This window comes from Musca autumnalis, unplaced genomic scaffold (genome assembly GCF_047663935.1).
Source record: "Musca autumnalis isolate F117 unplaced genomic scaffold, ASM4766393v1 scaffold_1, whole genome shotgun sequence".
Lineage (NCBI taxonomy): Eukaryota > Metazoa > Arthropoda > Insecta > Diptera > Muscidae > Musca > Musca autumnalis.
In genome coordinates, this window is record NW_027411644.1 from 277,740,258 (window position 1) to 277,760,349 (window position 20,092).

The following is a 20,092-nucleotide window of genomic DNA, read 5'->3' on the forward strand; positions in this document are numbered from 1 at the left end:
TTAATGTTTCGGTAAAAGTGCGATCTAAAGCAAGACGGAAGTTGGAGGTCAAGAAACTGCAAAGAGAACAGATAACACAAGCCGAATCCGCTCAACCTGTCCATATGCTGGCAAAGAATAGCCCATTCTCGTCAAACTGTGGTAAAATCTATTCATGGGTATCAAAAACCACGTTTTAAAAATCTATGGTCGTAAGGCTGCTAAAGAGAAGAACGCGGCATGCGGAGCAACCCTGCCGTCACGAAGCACCGAGAAAAAATATCGGGAGATGAGGAGAGAGAAGCGTATTTTCAGAAGGAAGAAAAAAGACTAGGAGACACGTGTGCGTAAGAAACTCGAGATGTTCTGAATTAAGAATGAAGTCTGAAAATTTTACCAGAGAGTAAAACACCAGACTGAAGGGGTGCATGCACATTCTCCTGCAATGTTGACGAAGACAACCTGGTAACTGATACAGATAGCACACTGAGGATCTGGAAAGAATATTTCATCATGCATTTGGTATCGACTATGGTATTAGAAAATTTGAAATAGGACGCTACAGGCAGATCAAGGTCGAAGATAGGCTATATCCGTTTACGTTTTTGAGTAGACCTCAATATAACGATACCTGTCGATTTCAGATATTTTGACGTTTGTACCTACGTTTTCAAGTTAGCTATTTTTTGACATTTTTGATTCAGAAACTTATCTACTAAAAGTTGTGGACATACATAGGTCGATATTTCGGAATAGCTCCCATATAACTGTACAGCCCATTTGAGGTATCATCCAGAAAAATTAAGATAGGACACTGCTGTCAGATCCATGTAGAAGGTAAGCTTTATCGGTCTACGTTTTGGAATAGCCTCCAATATAATGACAACTCCCGATTTCAGGTATTTTGACGTTTTAGGGTGCCACCGTGGTGCGACAGTATGCACACCCGCCTTGCACGCTGAAGGTCGTGGGTTCGATTCCCAGGACAGGCAACATACCCCTCAGTAATGTTGGCGACCTTTCCTGAGTATTTCAGCCATTTAAAACTTCTCTACAAGTGCTGTCTTAAGACACGCCGTTCGGACTCGGCAATAAGCAGTAGGTTCCGTATCATTGAGCTAATATGAATCGGGGTGCACTCACTGATATGAGAGAAGTCTCCCTTGTTCCATATGGGATGTTTGTGGAGCAATTATTATATTATTACCTACGTTTTCAGACCAAATAAGTTATTATTTGAAATTTATCTATTAAAAGTTGTGGACATGCATACGTCCATATTTCAGAATAGCCCATATAACTGTACAGCCCCATTTGGGGTATCTGCAAGTTTTATGCTACATTTTTAGATATAATTAGTTGTAAATTGGCATTTGGTGTTCATAGTGGTCAGAAATCTTCTCCACTACAAATGTTGGACATATGTTCATGTTTTGGTATAGGTCCGTATGACGGTGCCACCAGATTTCAAATATTTGGAAGATTTTATCTACATTATCTGTCTAAATTTTCTGTAATTTGGCACAACACTGTGGACATAGGCCTATGCGTTTTATAGCCCCACATAACGGTAGCACCAAATTTCAGGTATTTGCAAGTTATTATCTACCATAAATGTCCCCTGTGGTCAACATTTTCATTCGGTATTTATGGTTCCCAGTGCTGTAACGTGACAATATGATCACGTACATAACACAACAACTACTACCAAAAGCCTCCATACATTCATGGGTAAACAGCGCTCTGACAATACTCCTTGTTTCTACCTGATGCTAGTGGTATAACAGGCCACATAGTGGTAAATTTAAATCCAGTGTATTTTTGCAACCATCGTAGTCAGTGCTTAGGGCGAATAATTCGCATTCACTTCATGCCTCGAGTCACTCATATATTTCAAAGTTGGTTGGTGATGCCGAGCTGGCTACTGCAGGGAGTTAGCAACACGGGTTGGAACTAAACACTGTTCTAAATCCTCCAACGTACGCCTTGGTGTTACCGAGTTGAGAATACTTTTGGAAGGTACCCATTAAATTGTGGTGGCTAATAAATTGCACTGGACCTTCGGGTTTTTCAGTTCTACATGGCCTTCGGGTCATCTGTTCCATTCGGCACTGGACCTTCGGGTTTTTCAATTCTACAGGGCCTTCGGGTCATCTGTTCCATTCGGCACTGGACCTTCGGGTTTTCCAGTTCTACAGGGCTTCTGAGTCATCTGTTCCATTCGGCACTGGACCTTCGGGGTTTTCAGTTCTACAGGGCCTTCGGGTCATCTGTTCCACTGTTTGAGTAATAGTAGTACACTGTAGAAACTAGACCGTTGTCCTAGCCTAAAACCCGAGCGACGAATTTTTCGCGTTAATATCCGAACGCCGTATATATCGTCTTTCCGAACACCGATACCCGAGCATCAACACCCGAAGCCGTGCTCCCGAACATCAATAGCCGAACGCCGAACACATCGTGTTCCCGAACATCAACAGCCGCACACATCTTCTTCCCGATCATCTGCAGCCGAACACCGAATACATCGTCTTCCCGATCATCTGCAGACGAACACCAAATACATCGTCTTAACTCTCGAACAGATGAACCGATTTGGTCCAAATTTTGGCTTTCGTAATATTTTGTCCAAATTTAGTTTAAGTTCGAAAATGGACCATATCGGTCCACTCCATTAAGTACCTCCCCCACAAAAATTCAATTTTTTCGCAAAAATTAAGAGCACGATAAGTCTCGATTATGGTATCGGGTATCCCCCACAAACAATTTCGGAAAAATGCTGTTTAAGACCTGCTCTTAAATCGTTCTGATTTTTGTTGTAACAGATTGTATTCGCCGCCCCAATAACGGCGTTCTAAGCTTTTTCAGGGGCAAGTCCATACTTCCTGCGAAAATTACACGAAAGCTGCAAAACCCCGCTATGGCACCATGTGTAGTGGATGGAGCTCACGAAAACTCTCGAACGGATAAACCGTTTGGGTCCAAAATTTGACAGTCGATTCGATTTGATTTTTCTTGTTGCGCTCAAAGCCCCTATTACGATGGTACAAGCTTTTTATTGGCAAGTTCATACTTCTTTCCCTACGGCCAGCAAATATAATGGCTGGTTCGCACGAAAACTCTCGCAGCGAATACTGCCTTGGTCTACACTTTGCATATCGTAATACATTTCTTCGAATATTAGATGAAGGTGCTTAAAGGTCCACTCCTTCCGGCACCTCCCCACAAAAGTTCGAAAATATTCGCTAAAATGGTTCGCGCGTATCCTATTAACGGAGCAACCGATTTTATCAAAATTTTAGGTCTCGAAATATTTTATCCAAACTTAGTTTATGTTCAAAAGTGGACCCTATCGATCAACTCCTTGGGGTACCAAATGATCAACATTTGTGTGTGGTTTACGTAATTTTTACTAAAGGTACTCTAGTGGCCCTGCTTACAGAGATAATACATATGCTTTTCGAATCCAAGTAAATGTTTTTTGATATATTGGTCCAAAAACTCTAAATTATATGGTGACCAACTGAAATGACAAGTGGGCGGTCCATCCCTTTAGGTACCTCCCCCGCAAAACTTTTGAACTTTAATCCAAATCGATATTTCTGACGGTTCATACGCCCAATATTTTGAAACCCCTTTAAATACATAAGTTTTTGTGGGAAAAAAGTGTTTCAATTCACACAGGCTGAGGGTATACCTCTGTCGGTAAAGCCGACTGATACTTTTTATAGAGGGTATAACTAAATTTGTCATTCCATTTGTAACACATCGAAATATTCATAGGAGACCCTATAAAATATATATTCGGAATTTTGAAGATTATGGCCACAATAATCCATCAAAATGCCTGAAATATGGTATTTAGTCTTCGTGGCGGGTATTCAGCTTTCCCCTTTAAATATGTCGGTATAGGTCTACGAATTTATATAGCACCCATAGAACGCTATATCCCAATTTTCGATATTTTGATGGTTGTACCCTCAATATTCCACCGAAATGTCTGAAAGTTGGAGTGCAAAACTTTCCACCTGAAATTTGTAAAAAAAGGATTAAGGCTTCATATTTCCCCGCATAGAACTGTGCCTCCCGATTTTCGGTATTTTGAAGCTTGTGGTATTAATATTCCACCGAAATGGCTGAAATTTGGTATTTAGTCTTGGTTGATGGTGAAATTTGTCCCTACAGGTACGCGCCTTCATATATCCCCCATAAAACGCTACCTCCCAGTTTCGATATTTTGAAAGTTATCCACATTGTTTTACCGAAATTGCTGGAACGTGTATCCTCCACATTGTGTTGGAAACTAGAGTGTGTTTCGATAGGTAGTGAAAACATCTATTAAAAATCTAACCTAATCTAGTCTTCTTTGAAACTTCACATTCTTTGCTGAATTAATTCCAGTTCATTGTTCTTATAGTCCATCTTAAAAAAAGTCAAAGTTTTTCTTAATTGCATTTTGACAACTAAATTTCATTACAATTATAAACTCATTACGATAAGTGTCAATCACTGTGCCATGTCACCAAAAATGAATATCCATTAATATGAAACGAAACAACGAATGACACACGCTGGTTTACTTTGAGCTTCGTTCGTTCCTAGTAATGACAATGATAAAATGTTTAGTTCGCTTTGGGGATATTTGTTTTTTATTGCTGTTGTTGGCTTTGTTTAAGTTCATTGGTTGTTCTCATTACTTCATGGGGCACAATGTACTTACATGTGTTTTGGTATGTATGGGAATGTGTGTGTTTGATTCAACTACAATGCAACAAATCCTGTACAACACACACACACATGCACAAAAGCAGCACCCATAAACGTCACAAATTAAATTCCACTTTCATTTTGCAAAAATTGTCATTTATCTCTCTCTAAGACAATGCCATCCATGAGCATCAGTGCAAACACAGAGTGGATGTTTGGTTGCAGCATCAACTTTCCTCCTCCACATTCTGGAATACTGTCATTGACGCGAAATTCTTCAACTAGAATACCATCATCATCAGCATTGCCACCACATCAGCAGTACTGAACTGAAATAAAGTTTACCAAAAGCACCAAAGAATTTAAAGAATGTTTTGGATAGTAAGTGGTGCTACGTATTTCATAGTAGTAGTCAATGGTTGGTATTCAACTGCATTAGATATTTTGCCTTTCACAAAGCTTGACTTTTGGTATTGGCGGCATTCATTTATGAGCGAGCGACAAAAATGTATGTATTTGCAGTTGATGCTTGGTTGTTTATGTTGTTGTTGTTCGGTGTGACAAAGACAAAGGGTTTACCACTAAACGGTGGTTGTCTCCCGCAGCAAGCTCTCTATTTCAATTATTTTGGGAGGTTATGTAAAAAACTTCTTGTGACAGATAGTGTCCACACTGCCTTCGGGTTTTTGTACAATATAAAGGTAGTATAACAGGAAGTATGTGTGAAGTAGACAAGGACTAGAAAATCAAAGATATTTTGTACTAGCTCCTTAAGAAAACATCTGATGGATGACATTAAAATTACCATAGGCGAATTTAATGCAACAATTAGAAAAAACAAGTAAACAAGTATTAGGCCAGATATATATATAACATCAGGCTTTGTAAATTCCCTCTGTGGATAATTTGAATACCGGCTTTACGCGAAACCCTTTCCTAGTAATTGTATGTATAGTTGGGGGATTTTCAGAAGTTTTTGACCTTTAGTGGGATTATATACTTGCAGACAAAAACAAGGCTATTTTTAACTGTAAGTGATAGTCCATAGATAACTAATTGACTTATAATTACAAAAAAAAAAAACAATATATATGATAATAGATTACTTAATATTATCTAAAAAGTTTACTTTCGTGAGGTCCAAATGTAATGACAATCTCAATATGTACGACTACCAAAGTTAAAAATACAATAAAATGTCGACGATATCCACTAAATATGAGTGAAAATGCTGTTTCTTTCGTTCCTCAGCTCAAACAAATTTCAATGCATAAATTACGTTCACACTTCCACCTCCACTTAAATCGTATTATTTGAAATTGATCAATTGGAATACTACTTACTGTATGCGGCACATGGTATGCCGGTATAGGCGTGGGCAGCATGAAGACATCGATGAGTTCTGGTTGTACACTGTAATGCCTTCTCATATGAATTATAATCAGGACTTAAGCGACGTTCTGCCTAAAGAAAGAGAGCAAACGTTAACACACACAGAAAAACACGAATGTATGTAAATAAAAAACGGAAATAACATACGTTGCCTTTAACCAAATCAAATGGAAATGAAAAACAGAAGCCTCAAAATAAAAAATGAATTGCCAAAATATTAACTCACAAAAGGCAGTGCATTTCCTTTCTCCCACCCCCAAAAGCTTCGTCGCTTACTTACCTCATCATAAACTTCATTTATATTCTGGAAATTGTATGTTCCCGGTTTTTGTAACGCCTTCAGTGTCTCATAAAGAAACAATTCGAAATTTTTAAAGGTATATTCGCTAAAGTTGTAACGACGCAGTCGGGTGCCAGTCTCGCCGCCCAAGGCTGCACATGATTTGTGATAATCGTCAACAGCGCGTTTTACCAAAACGGCTTCGTTAAGTTTATTCGAACGAATTTGCAGTGATTTCAATTCGAGCAGATGCTGGAAGATCTTACGTTCCATGTAATACCTGAAGGGAAGAAACAAAAAAAAAAAAAAAAAAAACAGATAACAACAAAGGATATGAGAAAAAAAGTGTTACAGGAAGAGAACAATGAAAGAAAACAACAACAATAACCGACAATGAACAATCAACCGCATCTCTGACATTTTATATGAGTTAGTTAGTCATAAAAGTTATTGTCAACAGTTGGGTGGAAAAGTATTCGCTAAGCCATTTTATTACTTTTCTAGGCTTTGTCGGCGCAGAATAATAAATAGGTTTGTTTACCAGCAGATACATACATATTTTCCCACAACTTCCCCGAAGGGACAAGGTAGATTTCCCTCATAGCAATGAGTGCACTCCGATTCATATTGGCTCAATGATATGGGACCTTCTTGTTATCGCCGAGCCCTAGCGGCGTGTCTTACGACACCACATGTAGAGATGTTTTTCATGGCTGAGGGGATTTGCTACTGCCGAAAATTTTAATGTTCTAGTCAGGAATTAAACCGCAGACCTGCAGAGTGCAAGGCGGATGTGCGCACAACTGAACCAGAGCCAGAATGTAAGGTTAGATCCTTTAAAGACCTCCAATACACTGCTGGCTCAAAGCTAGCGCTCTGCCAGCTCCTGCGCTTCCCTAACTCTAAAATTGTAGCTAACTACCGTAACATACTCGCTCCTGCGCTTTGTTCGGTTCCTTCTCATAAGCAGTTCCCCGCTCGAAGGAGCCGTACTTCGAACTCAGCTTGTTGTCATTCGCAGATGCTTTGCTAGCTTAGATCCTTTAAAGACCATCAATACACTACTGGCTCAAAGCCAGCGCTCTGCTAGCTCCTGCGTTTTCTTAACTCTAAGATTATAGCTAACTCCCGTAACATGCTCGCTCCTGCGCTTTGTTCGTTTCCTTCTCATAAGCAGTTCCCCGCTCGAAGGCATCGCACTTCGAACTCAGCTTGTTATCATTCACAGATGCGCCGCTAGCTTAGATCCTTTAAATACCTTCAAGACACTGCTTGCTCAAAGCCAGCACTCTGCTAGCTCCTGCGCTTCCCTAACTCTAAGATTACAGCTAATTCCCGTTACATGCTCGCTCCTGCGCTTTGTTCGGTCCCTTCTCATAAATAGTCCCCTGTTCGAAGGCACCTCACTTCGAACTCAGCTTGTTATCATTCGCCTTGCTAGCTGGTGCGATTCCTTCGTTCTCAGCTCATAGCTTACTCCTCGCTTGTAGTCAGCTTACGCTTGTAGTCATCTCTGGTGAATTGTTCGTTCTTACACTTATTTCGGTCCTATCTTAGCTCGTACCCATGCCATCCAGCTCCTGCTTCCATTCAGATCCATACTAATAGACATCTACTGTTCGAGGCAACTCCCAGATCATATCTAGCTCCTAGCCCGCTCCAGCGCTTAAATCAGTCTCACCTAATAGCTCGTTCACCGTGCATAGCAAACTCTCGCTCGAAGTCAACTAACTTCGCACACAACTTGTTCTCATGCGCCATGCTAATAACTACGCTCCCCTCACTTTCAGCTCATAGCTAGCTCCCTGCTTGTAGTAATTTCCTAACTAATAGCCAGTTTCCAGCTAATAGTCAGAACCCATCTGAAAAACGTCTTCCGCTCGTAACCAGCCCTCTAGCTTATAGTCAGTTCTTCTGTGACTTGCTCACGATTATGCTTAGTCAGCATCGTGGCCAGATCTCAGAAATTAGCCAGAGTCCTGCTAATAGATGGCTCATGCTCTTAGCCAGCTTCCATCCATAAGGCATGTCAGCTCCTGTCTTTATTCGCTCCTGCGTTTAGCTCGGACCCGGTAGATTGGGCGCTTGTGATAAAAAGCAGTCGAACATAGCTAGCTCGCCGCTAGTTCCCAGCTCACCGCTTGTAGACAGTTCCCTTCTCATAACCAGCTCCAAGCTTCCAATGAGAGAATTCGTTGATCTGTATATGTTAGCTCAGGACCAATAACTGGTGTTAGGGTTGGTTACGGTTGACCCCACGAGGACATAAATGTCCAATTGGCATGAGGTATACATGAGTACAAGTCTTGGCCTTTGTCATTTTTCCTGGCGTCTTCCCTCAGATCAGATATGTGTCAGCTTCCCCAACATCATTTCCTCCCATATTTTCGCCTAAACCGTCTCAAAACTTTCCCTCCTTGGTGTTGGCAGCAAAAAAGAAAAACTTCTTCCATCTTTGGAATAAATCGCTGGCAGCAATAAAGAGAATATGTGTGGCAGGTAAAACAATTTCACATGGAAGAAACAGGTTTAGTTGTGTGTGTGTAAGTCCGTGTTTGTACTTATGTGGTGGCATAAGTGTTGCTTTTAGATCCTTGAGGCGGTCGCAGTGAGAGTAAAACGCATGAATATTGCCATATGAATGAATGATATTTGCACACATCTGGCACTTGGCCCAGAGGCAAAGGAAATGGCAAGAACTTTTGTTTTGAGGTACTTTTCAATATGTCGAAGCACAATCCTTTTTCCTTTTTTTTTCATTCATTGGTTTGTTGGTTCAGTTTTTTTGTGTTTCTTCTTCTTGTTATCGTCCTTCTTTTCTTGCAACAGATATGGCTGCCATTTTTCATGTGATGTGACAAAAGGAAATTTCACAGACACCACACAACAAGAAAAATGGGAGAAAACATTCCCATACTTCAATGATGCTTTTGAAAGGTGCAAAACAGGGTATCACTTGCAAACTGAAAAAAGGAGGAGAATACAAAGATGCAGAACAGGGAACGAAAATAAGTGTTGGCATTCTGTAATCGCTGGTTATAACTTACAACATGCTGAGCATTGTCGTATATTTTTTACATTTTTTTCTTCCTTCCTCCATCCGAGCCAACCTAACGCAATGAGGTTTGCTATCCTGGAAATGGTGTTGACATTCGTAAACGCAAATGTGAATGTAATATTTGAATTATGGGCCAAATGAAATGAGAGGGAAATATAAGTGTGTCAGCTTCTTAAATGGAATTGAATTTTTAGTAAATTAAATATGTTTTTCATGATGTTGACAATATAGTTTGGACATAACTGTTATACCCTCAGCCTTTAGGCTAACGAGGGTATATACACATTGATACGACCAAAAATGTGCCTCATCGAAATAACGGTTGCAGACCCCAAGTATGTTTGGACGAAATCGGTTTCAGACAATTGGGAGTTGATTTAGCCATGCCTGTCCTTCTCTCTCTCTGTCTGGCTGGTTGGAGGGCACGATAACTCTCGAACGGATTAACCGATTCGAAACAAAATTCGCATTTCGTAAAATTTTGTCAAACTTAGTTTAAGTTCGAAGATGGGTTATATCGACCCACTCCTTCCGTTACCTCCCACACAAAAGTTCGAAAATGTTCGGAAAATTTGTGCGCGAGATAACGAAGGAAGTAACCGATGTGGTTCATACTATGTACATCGTGAAATTTCTACCAGGCTTAGATAAAATTCCAATGGAGTAAGTCGGTCTACTCCTTCGCATACCTCCCACACAAAAATTCGGAAGAGTTCAGTTTAAGACCTGCTCTCGAATCGCTTTGGTTTTTGTTGTAACAACTTGTATTCACCGCCCATCCCCATACGACGGTACAAGTTTCATCCGGGGGCAAGTCCATACTTTCTGAGAAAATAGCCTGAAAGGTGCTAAAAACCCCTATGACACCGTGTGTAGTGTTTGGAGCTCAATATAACTCTCGAACGGATCTGCCGACTTGGTCCAAAATTTGACCTTCGAAATATTTTGTCCAAACTTAGATTAGGTTTGAAGATAATCCATATCAGTCCACTCCTTCAGGTACCTCTCTCACAAAATTTCAAAAATGTTACGAAAAATTGTGCCACGATAGATCTTAAAGGGAGTAACCGATTTGGTCCATACTTTACACATCCTAATATATTTACCAGATGTATATCAGGTTTGAATATAGACTATATGTGTCCACTCCTTCGAGTACCTCCCACACAAAATTTCGGATAAGTTCACTTTAATACCTGCTCTCGAATTACTTTGATTTTTGTTGAAGCGATTTGCATTCGCTACCTCCATAACGACGGTAACAGTTTTTTTTCGGGACAAGTACATATTTCTTTGGAAAACATCCCGAAATGTGTAAAAAACCCCTATGTCACTATATATGGGGGCCGGAGAGCACGATAACTCTCGAACTGTTCAACAGATTTGGTCCAACATTGGGTCTTAGTCATGTTATATCCAAACCTAGTTTCATGGGGCAATACCGGTCTACAATTTCCGGTAGTACTCCCCAATATTTAAAAAAAATCACTAACTTGCTAGGACGATATCACTTGAATGGGGCAACCAATTCGGTCCAAACTTTGGATCTCCTAATATTTTGTCAAAATTTAGTTTAACTTCTAAAATGGCCCATAACGGTCCTCCCTTAGGGTACCTCCCCACAAAAGTTCAACATTTGTGTCTTAGTGCAGTTAATTCCTAATCCACAGCCATTTGTTAACCGATTTAAAAAAATATTATTCACCCCTTTAAAAGGAAGAAGGATCAATAGAAATCCGTTGTGAAAAAAGAAGATATTTCTGTTTAAATTTGAAAATGTAAGAAACCAAGATGTTGACTACTTTTACCGTTATAAAAAAATAAAACGATGGTAGCAAAACAAACTAAATGCATTTTCGCTCTCCATGGATCCCAACACGATGGAATTTTGCATCAGAACGCTTGAATATTTTTCTGGTCAACTTTTGTAGCACAGTGTCATTAGTCGACATTTTCCGAAAAGTTTGCACCTTCTCAAGACCAAAATTGCCTGAACAACCGTTCCAGTGCTTTTGCGATGTATTAGAGAGTTCTTAATTACTGTCTTGGCTACAATTTTTGTCTTTGTGTTGGCTCGAAAATCTCAATGGTTTGGCTGTTATATGAGAAGATGTCAAAAAAATCGTAGATAAAAAACTAAAGTCAAAATCGAAAGGCTCGATTTTCATCGTAGACCAGTAGATTTTTTGCTCAGTTCAATCCCAGGAATCAGAAACGCGAAGGGCCTATTAAGGTTTTTCTCCTTCCACACAAATCGCCCCGGCCTAGTTGACATATTTCCTTGCGTACTACGTGTGGTACGTTCGGCACTTGTGTGTAAAAAATGAAAATATTATTTTTACTGATTTTTATCATTAAATGAGATAATAAAGGCCTTAGAAGAAATATTTGAACAGTCTTTGCACGATGTGAATGACATCGCAATTGTACCCGCCGAAGGTGTGAATACGAGGGCTACTAGATAAGTTTCTGGCCTATGCAACATCGCTCAAAAACGGCCGTAGTGCCAGAAAACATTGATGCCGTGCAAGAACTAATAATGCAAAATCGTCATGTGAGATAGAGACAGCCTTGGCCATTTTTTGCAGCAGCATACATTCGATACAGCATGAACATCTGTCCGTAAAAAAAGGTTTGTTATCGTTGGAACTTCCACAATTTGACAATCGCTCATAAAAACAAATCGTGTCGATTGGTGCAACGAAATGTTGAAAAAATACGATAGCGGTGCTTCAAAAGATGTTCATACTGTCGTCACAGGTGACGAATGATTGATATATGTATGCGAATGGGCCCGAAACAAAACAGCAATCGACCATGGGGTCTTCCAAGACGAGCCAAATCCTACTAAAGTTGTTCGGAGTGGAAAAAGTGCTTGGTTTGAGTGCTGCCAAAAGTGTATAAATCATGATGGAAAATACTTTAGAAAACAACAAAACTATTTTTCTGGACAAATGTTTGCGTTTTCATTATTAGGCCAGAAACTTTTTTAGAAGCCCTCCTAATTACATTATAGATGAAAATCCTGGAGCAGATGAAGCGAATTTTAAAAATTTATCTCCTCCATTATTAAATGTTGAAGCTGATTTTTTTTTCGAAATCTTTATTCCACTGTTTCAGATAGGGATGACGATATTGCACTTGCGTTATTGTAACAGATCTTGCTTTGTTCTTCTCACTGACGGCTTAATACGTCAGCGAAAAGAGCGAAGCAAAATCTAGAAGACACCGATGCTATTATTTCAGCATGTGATCAGGAAATTTTACCTAAAACCTTGGAATTGTTTACAAAATTGTTGATGGTGATTTGGTGCAAATTATTACACAATTCTCCGCGTTAAATACATTCGATCTGTCCGTAGGTGAAAGTTTCACTTCAAATTGACTGAGGGTATATATCTGTCGGCAAAGCCGACTGACACTTTTTTACTTGTTATACCCTCAGCATTTATGCTAACTTGGGTATATACACTTTCATACGGGCAAAATGTGCCTTATCGAAATAATGGTTTTAGGCCCCAAGTATGTTTGGACGAAATGTGTTTCAGACAATTTGGAGTCCATTAACAATGTCCGTCTATCTGTCTGGCTGGCTGGTGCGCACGATAACTCTCGAACGGATGAACCGATTTGGTCCAAAATTTGGCTTTCGCAATATTTTGTCCAAACTTAGTTTAAGTTCGAAGATGGGTTATATCGGTCCTCTCCTTCCGGCACCTTCCCCACAAAAGTTCGAATATGTTGGGAAAATTTGTGAGCACGATAACTCTTGGAGGGAGTAACCGATTTGGTCATATGGACTCAATCGGTCCACGCCTTCGGATACTTCCCTCACAAAATTTCAGAAAATGTCAGTTTAGGACCTGCTCTCGAATCGTTTTGATTTGTGTTGTAACAACATGTATCCACGGCCCCCCACACGGCGGTACAAGTTTCATCAGGGGCAAAACCATACTTCCTGAAAGGTTCAAAAACCCCTATGACGCCGTGTGTAGTGGTTGGAGCGCAAGATAACTCTCGAACGTATCTGCCGATTCGATTCAAAATTTGGCCTTGATAATATTTTGTCCAAACTTAGTTTAAGTTCGAATATAAGCCATATCGGTTCACTCCTTCCGGTACCTCCCCCACAAAAGTTCAAAAATGTTCGGAAAAATTGTGCGCGCGATAACTCTTGAAGGGAAGGACCGATTATACTTTACGCATCCTAATATATCTACCAGATATAGAAGCGGTTCGAATATGGACTATATTTGCCCACTCCTTCGGGTACCTCCCACACAAAATTTCGGATAAGTTGACTTTAAGACATGCTCTCGGATCACTTTGGTTTTTGTTGAAGCAACTTGCATTCGCTGACTCCATTACGACGATAAAGTTTTTTCATGGGCAAGTCCATATTTCCTGAGGAAACAGCCCGAAAGGTGTAAAAACCCTCTATGGCACCATATGTAGTGGCTGGAGAGCACGAAAATGAATTGATCAACCGATTTTGTCCAAAATTTGGCATTTGTCCAAACTTAGTCTCAGATCGAAGATGGGCAATACCGATCCACAACTTCCAGTACTTTCTCCCAATATTTAAAAAATTTCAATAAATGGTATATATCTCTGGGGCGATATCTCTTGAACGGGGCAACCAATTTGGTCCAAACTTTGGATCTCCTAATACTTTGTCTAACTTCTAAAATGGCCCATATCGGTCCTCTCCTTAGAGAACCTCCCCCACAATAGTTCAACATCTGTGTCTAAGTGCAGTTTAGGGTCTGTTCGAAGATCATGGTCCTGTTTACAGCGATATTTTTGCCGTGGACAATTCCATGCTTTCTAGAATACTGGTCCAAAAGTTACACGATGACCCATTAATGTGACTAGTGGCGCGATATCTATCGAAAAGATATGACTGCCAAAATAATATCCACTTCCATGATGGACAATGTAGGTCCATTCCTTCCTAATCCGCATTTTTGTGGGCAAGTTCAAATCTCCAAAGATGGCACAAAATTCTGAAAAGACCCCAAATACATTCGATCTGTCCGTAGATGAAATTTTCAATTCACATAGGCTGAGGGTATGTCTCTGTCAGCAGAGCTGATCTATAGTTCCTTCAGCATTTATGCTAACGAGGGTATATACATCGAAATAATGGTTTTAGACCCCAAGTATGTATGGACGAAATGTGTTTCAGACAATTTGGAGTTGATTGAGCCATGTCCGTCCGTCTGTCTGTCTGGCTGGCTGGAGCGCACGATAACTCTCGAACGGATCAACCGATTCGGTCCAAAATTTGGTTTTCGTAATATTTTGTCCAAATTTAGTTTAAGTTCGAAGATGGGTTATATCGGTCCACTCCTTCCGGTACCTCCCCCACAAAAGTTCGAAATTGTTCGGAAAATTTGTGCGCACGATAACTCTTGAAGGAGGTAACCCATTTGGTCCATACTTTGCACATCGTGAAACTTCTACCAGACTTAAATGAGGTTCCAATATGGACTCAATCGGTCCACACCTTCGGGTACCTCCCACACAAAATTTCGGAAAAGTTTAGTTTAGGGCCTACTCGGTCCACTCTTTCTGGTACCTCCCTCACAAAAGTTCTAACCTTTTCTCTAAAATGGTGTGCACGGTATCTCTCGAAGGTAGTAACCGAGTTGGTCCATACTGTGCACATCGTAATATTTCTAGGAGACATAGATTAGGTTTAAATGTGAACTATATATGTCAACTCCTTCGGGTACCTCCTACACAAAATTTCCGAAAAGTGCAGTTTAAGAACTGATCTCGAATCCCTTTGATTTCTGTTGTAGCAATTTGTATTCGTTGTCCCCATTACGACGGAACAAATTTTTTCAGGGGCAAGTCTATAGTTCCTGAGAAAATGACCCGAAAGCTGCAAACCCCCAACGAAATCAGTAGCTGGAGCGGACGGTAAGTTTCGAACGGATCAGCCGATTCGGTTCAAAGTTTAGTCTTCGTAATATTTTGTCCAAACTAGGCTTAAGTTCGAAGGTGAGCCATATCGGTCCACTCCTTCGGGTACCTCCCCCACAAAAGTTTATAAAATGTCTCTAAAATGGTACGCACTATATCTCTAAAACGGGCATGCCAATTTGGGCCACGGGGATCCAAAGATCCCTAATATTTTATCCAAATGTAGTTTAAGTTCCAAAATGGTCCATATCGATCTTCTCTTTAGGGCACATTCACACAGGCTGAGGGTATATCTCAGTCGGCAAAGCTGACTGATACTTTTTTACTTGTTATTTTTAACTTTGAAGCATTGCACAGTGGATCCACTTGTATGGAGAAAGTGGCCAAAAATATTTAGAGTGTAAAAATCAAGCCAATGCGCCGGTTACAGCTTTGTGCTGCTGTGAAGAGTGTTTTAAGAAACCACGAGCGTAGCATTCTCCCCCCTTTCCCCTCTGGAGGGGGTATACGGTGAGAATTGTTTTATGCTGTTAATACAAAAGGACATGAACTAAGGTCACGATTATCTTATGATGCAAAAATAGGCATGGGGAAACAAAAAAAAAATCTCCAAAACACCATAAAATCCAACCAATTTAGCGGATTTAAAAAAATCAATATTTTTGTCTGAAAATTGGTAAAATTTTTAATATAGATCTTATAGCGTTCTTCCTGGTAGGCACGTACCGACAACGTAAGACGAATTAGGAAAAAGATTTCTTCTTCTTGCCACTGATGACAATTATGTTAATGTACGTGGTCACATAACAGAGTTATACGCGAATATATCCATAGAAACCTTATTCTATGGCTGCTTTAGTCAGCGACCCACCATTTATAGTCTGGCACTAGATGGCAGCTGATTTTAATACTGAATAATCTTAAACCAATGACCTATTTTGGAAAATTATTCCCGAGGTGGGCACTGGTGGGCATCATGACTAAAACCTTATTTCAAATTTAAGCATATCATCGAATCGGCATTACAAAATACACTATGAAAATATGCAGCTAACTAGAATTTCACAACACGCTATAACACTATTTTCTAATGAAAATTAAGCTATTACCTCCTCCTTCAAAATCCACCATAATATTTTGCTATACGTATTAGTTTCGCGATATTTTGAATATATTTACTTGCACATAAAATGTAGGTTGTACTCACAACAAAAAATATTAGTCAAATGTTCCGACTTTTGAAGCTATTCTTAAGAAGATCGCGTTCGAATGAAACAAAAATTATTATATTTTTAAAAAGGTCCATGTCATAGCTGTCAGAGTTGCCGGATGTTGTACCAACATTTTGACATTCATTTTTTTATTTTTGGCCAATGGGTGGATCCACTGTGCATTGTGGCGTTTTTTTTTTATTGGGATAGCGTTTGCAATTTTGATTTTTCAAAATAGTCTTGCTTAATCCCATTGTTGTTGTTTTAATATTTTAAAACAACTATTTTATTAGTGGAAAAGATTTGGCATTGTTCGCCAAGGGGTAAGGCAGGGAATACTATAGTTTCGATCCACGCCACTGGATCTCATCAGTTCCCTTGTTTCTTGTTTGTGGATATTCTCCACCGAAGTTATTTTTCAATAACTTCTTCAACAAGAAACTTTTTATACCCAAACATCAATCGTCAGCTCGAAGTATAAAGGTAAGCAAAGAAAAAAGTTCAATGAGAAGTTTTTCCTTGGCAACCTCATACAACTCCGACGAAAGTGTCTGCGAAAACAATTCAAACCTCTTCCACTTGTATGTGTCGTCGAATAAAAAAAAAAACGCCACAATGCTTCAAATTGAAGACACTGGCACGACTTGTGTTGTTTTTGCTGTAAAGCAGACCAACCAAATTTTGGTGTGTGCACTCGTCAAAATTCGACGACACATACAAGTGGAAGAGGTTTGAATTGTTTTCGCAGACACTTTCGTCGGAGTTGTATGAGGTTGCCAAGGAAAAACTTCTCATTGAACTTTTTTCTTTGCTTACCTTTATACTTCGTGCTGACGATTGATGTTTGGGTATAAAAAGTTTCTTGTTGAAGAAGTTATTGAAAAATAACTTCGGTGGAGAATATCCACAAACAAGAAACAAGGGAACTGATGAGATCCAGTGGCGTGGATCGAAACTATAGTATTCCCTGCCTTACCCCTTGGCGAACAATGCCAAATCTTTTCCACTAATAAAATAGTTGTTTTAAAATATTAAAACAACAACAATGGGATTAAGCCAGACTATTTTGAAAAAACAAAGTTATTTTTAACTTTTTAGTAAATACATTTTTGACCACTGAGAAGTCCATAACCAAATTACAGTCAATTTAGGCCGAAAATGTAGATAAAAGCTTTAAATTGCCTGAAATCGAGTAGTACCGTTATATGAGGTCTACACCAAAATCTGACCCATGTCCACAATTTTTGGTGGGGAAGTTTCTGTACCATTGGGAACTCCAGATGCCAAGTTACAGCCAATTCGGACAAAAAATGAAGACAACATCTTCAAGACACCTGAAATTGGGTGGTACAGCAATATGGGGGCTATAGGAAAAAATTGACCCATATTAGTTTTGGTTTCATATTCATGTATTGTTATCCATATCTGAAAAGTGGGCAACGTTTTAGTTCGATTGGTCAACTGCAACTGTGTGGAAAATGAGTTACTAGATTTGAACTAAACGGACACCAAAGCAAGTTAAATAAAACACTGTAAAAATCGAAATATACAACTCTCCGAATGTTTATGACAAATTTACAATGACACACGCGCTCATACCTGCACATATTTTATTTGTGATAAGATTTTTTTTTGTCCGAATGCATTTGAACGAAATGTAGAAATTCAAGAGAAGAAAAATCCACAAAAATGAACTTCTGTTAGATTGCTTAGAAAAGTATGTCAGAATGTTTGTTAGCATCAACAAGTCGTACACGATCTGGGTATGTATGTGTGATGCTAAAGTGCATGGAGGTTATGGTCGCTTGGTTTTAAAGTACCACTTGGCATTGTACGTTTTGACCATAAATGCAAATGAACAATGACAGATAGCTAAGCAAGGTGAAATTATACTGAATACCATTGCGATTTTAAGCAATTGTGACAATAGGGTGCCCTATATAGGAGATATGGAGAAACAGCTTGTTTATTATTTCTTCAGAATCGACATAATTCCGTTCTTTCAATTACTTTTACAAAATTTAATCAATATACACCATTTCAAAGAATGCATAATTATTGCTGTAATTTGATAGTTTGTGCTTAGTAGCCACCAACTTCCATGTATCGCAAACGATGGAATTCACAAATGAACTAAAAGCTACCATGCCCACAAGAAAAGTGTAGATCCCCGCCCCAACAAAACGTAAAATGAGATTCAACTTTGTAACTTGTACTTTAGTTGTTTTTGCTGTTACGTTGATAGTGAACTGACAGCTTAACAAACAATTCACCAATTTGGCTTCCGGTTGCTTTGATTGCAGCAATGTTGTTGGTCGTTCAACAATTTTTCTTCATTTGACGACTGTTGCTTTGAGTGTAGCTTTGTGTGTGTGTGTGTATCTGTGGTATTTCTAGTTGAATCTGCAGTAGTTTTGAATTGTGTTTTTATGAGGTTTCAATTTTTCTTTCAAGTTCCCCAGCAGTGATTCCAAGTCTTTCTTTGTTTCGTTTTCCAACACACAATACAAAAACAAATGTCCTCTGACTGTGCTTTTATGTTAAAAACGTAAGTTTTATTTATTTTATTTGTTTCTTTTCCAAACGTTCGTAGCACATGTTTTTCTGGTCCGCACTTTTGAGTCTTCAACTATTGTGGAGACAGGGCATTTTCCTTCTGCCCTGTTTTTTGTTTTGTTCCAATTTCACAGCCAACCGGGGAATAGTTAGGTGGGAAATGGTTTGACGACCAAACACTAAAAAGCACTACAGTAACAACACTAACGAACTAAAACTAAAAAGCACAATCTTTTTTTTGAAAATATTATGCAACTGTCCTTGGCACATTTTGTTACTGATTTCCGTTTCCGTTTCAGGCTCACTATCACGGCTACAAAACAGCAACTACGACAGCACCAACAACAACTACTACAACTATTGTGCTTTATTTAATTTTGTGTTGTTTTTTTTCTCGGTTTTTCCTGTTGTTCTTTCCACTTTGTCGGTGTTGTCATTGTTGTTGTTTTTGCTATCCACGCTGGGTGTTGTTACTTAGTGTTTGTCCAATAGTTGTTGCTATTGTTGGTCTTCATGTTGCAGTACTGACTGGCTGGCTGTTCCTGCCTGAATTGCTGCCCCTACGACTTGCTTGTCCGTTGTTGAAAAAGTGTTGCTGCTAGGGCTCTTCCTGTTTGCGACACAAATGTGACAAGCGAAAAGTGTGCAGCGATCAAGTAGAAAAATACACAACAAAATACAAACACACACACGTATATACAAATATATAAACTCAGAGATATTGCGACACCGTGACAGGGGAATCATTTATTAGGGTGTGGCGATGTTAAGCAGAAAGGTCGTGTTACATATATACATACATATACAGGGTTTTTCAGGAACACCTTTTAGGTCTTCTCATAAAAAACTTTCTAGGCTTCTCTACAAAAAAATTTGGGCATCCCATGTAGTACATTTTGGGCTTCTTATTGAAGACCATTTACGGCTTCTTATAGAAGAACTTCCAGAGCTTCTTATAGAAGACCTTTCAGGGCTTTT

At 39.4% G+C, this 20,092-nt stretch overlaps 1 protein-coding gene across 3 annotated transcripts in view; it reads right to left on the reverse strand.

Annotated features, from left to right (window-relative positions):
* Positions 1–20,092, reverse strand: part of LOC141389576 (uncharacterized) — a 446,726-nt gene that overhangs the window by 36,209 nt on the left and 390,425 nt on the right. For 2 of the 3 annotated variants that reach the window (XM_073961285.1, XM_073961286.1), the window contains 2 exons: positions 6,359–6,638; positions 6,030–6,150 (listed from right to left, as the gene is read on the reverse strand). In XM_073961285.1, coding sequence (XP_073817386.1) covers positions 6,030–6,150; positions 6,359–6,638 — 401 coding nt within the window. The remainder of the gene's footprint in view (positions 1–6,029; positions 6,151–6,358; positions 6,639–20,092) is intronic. The other variant, XR_012409113.1, reaches the window with a different exon arrangement.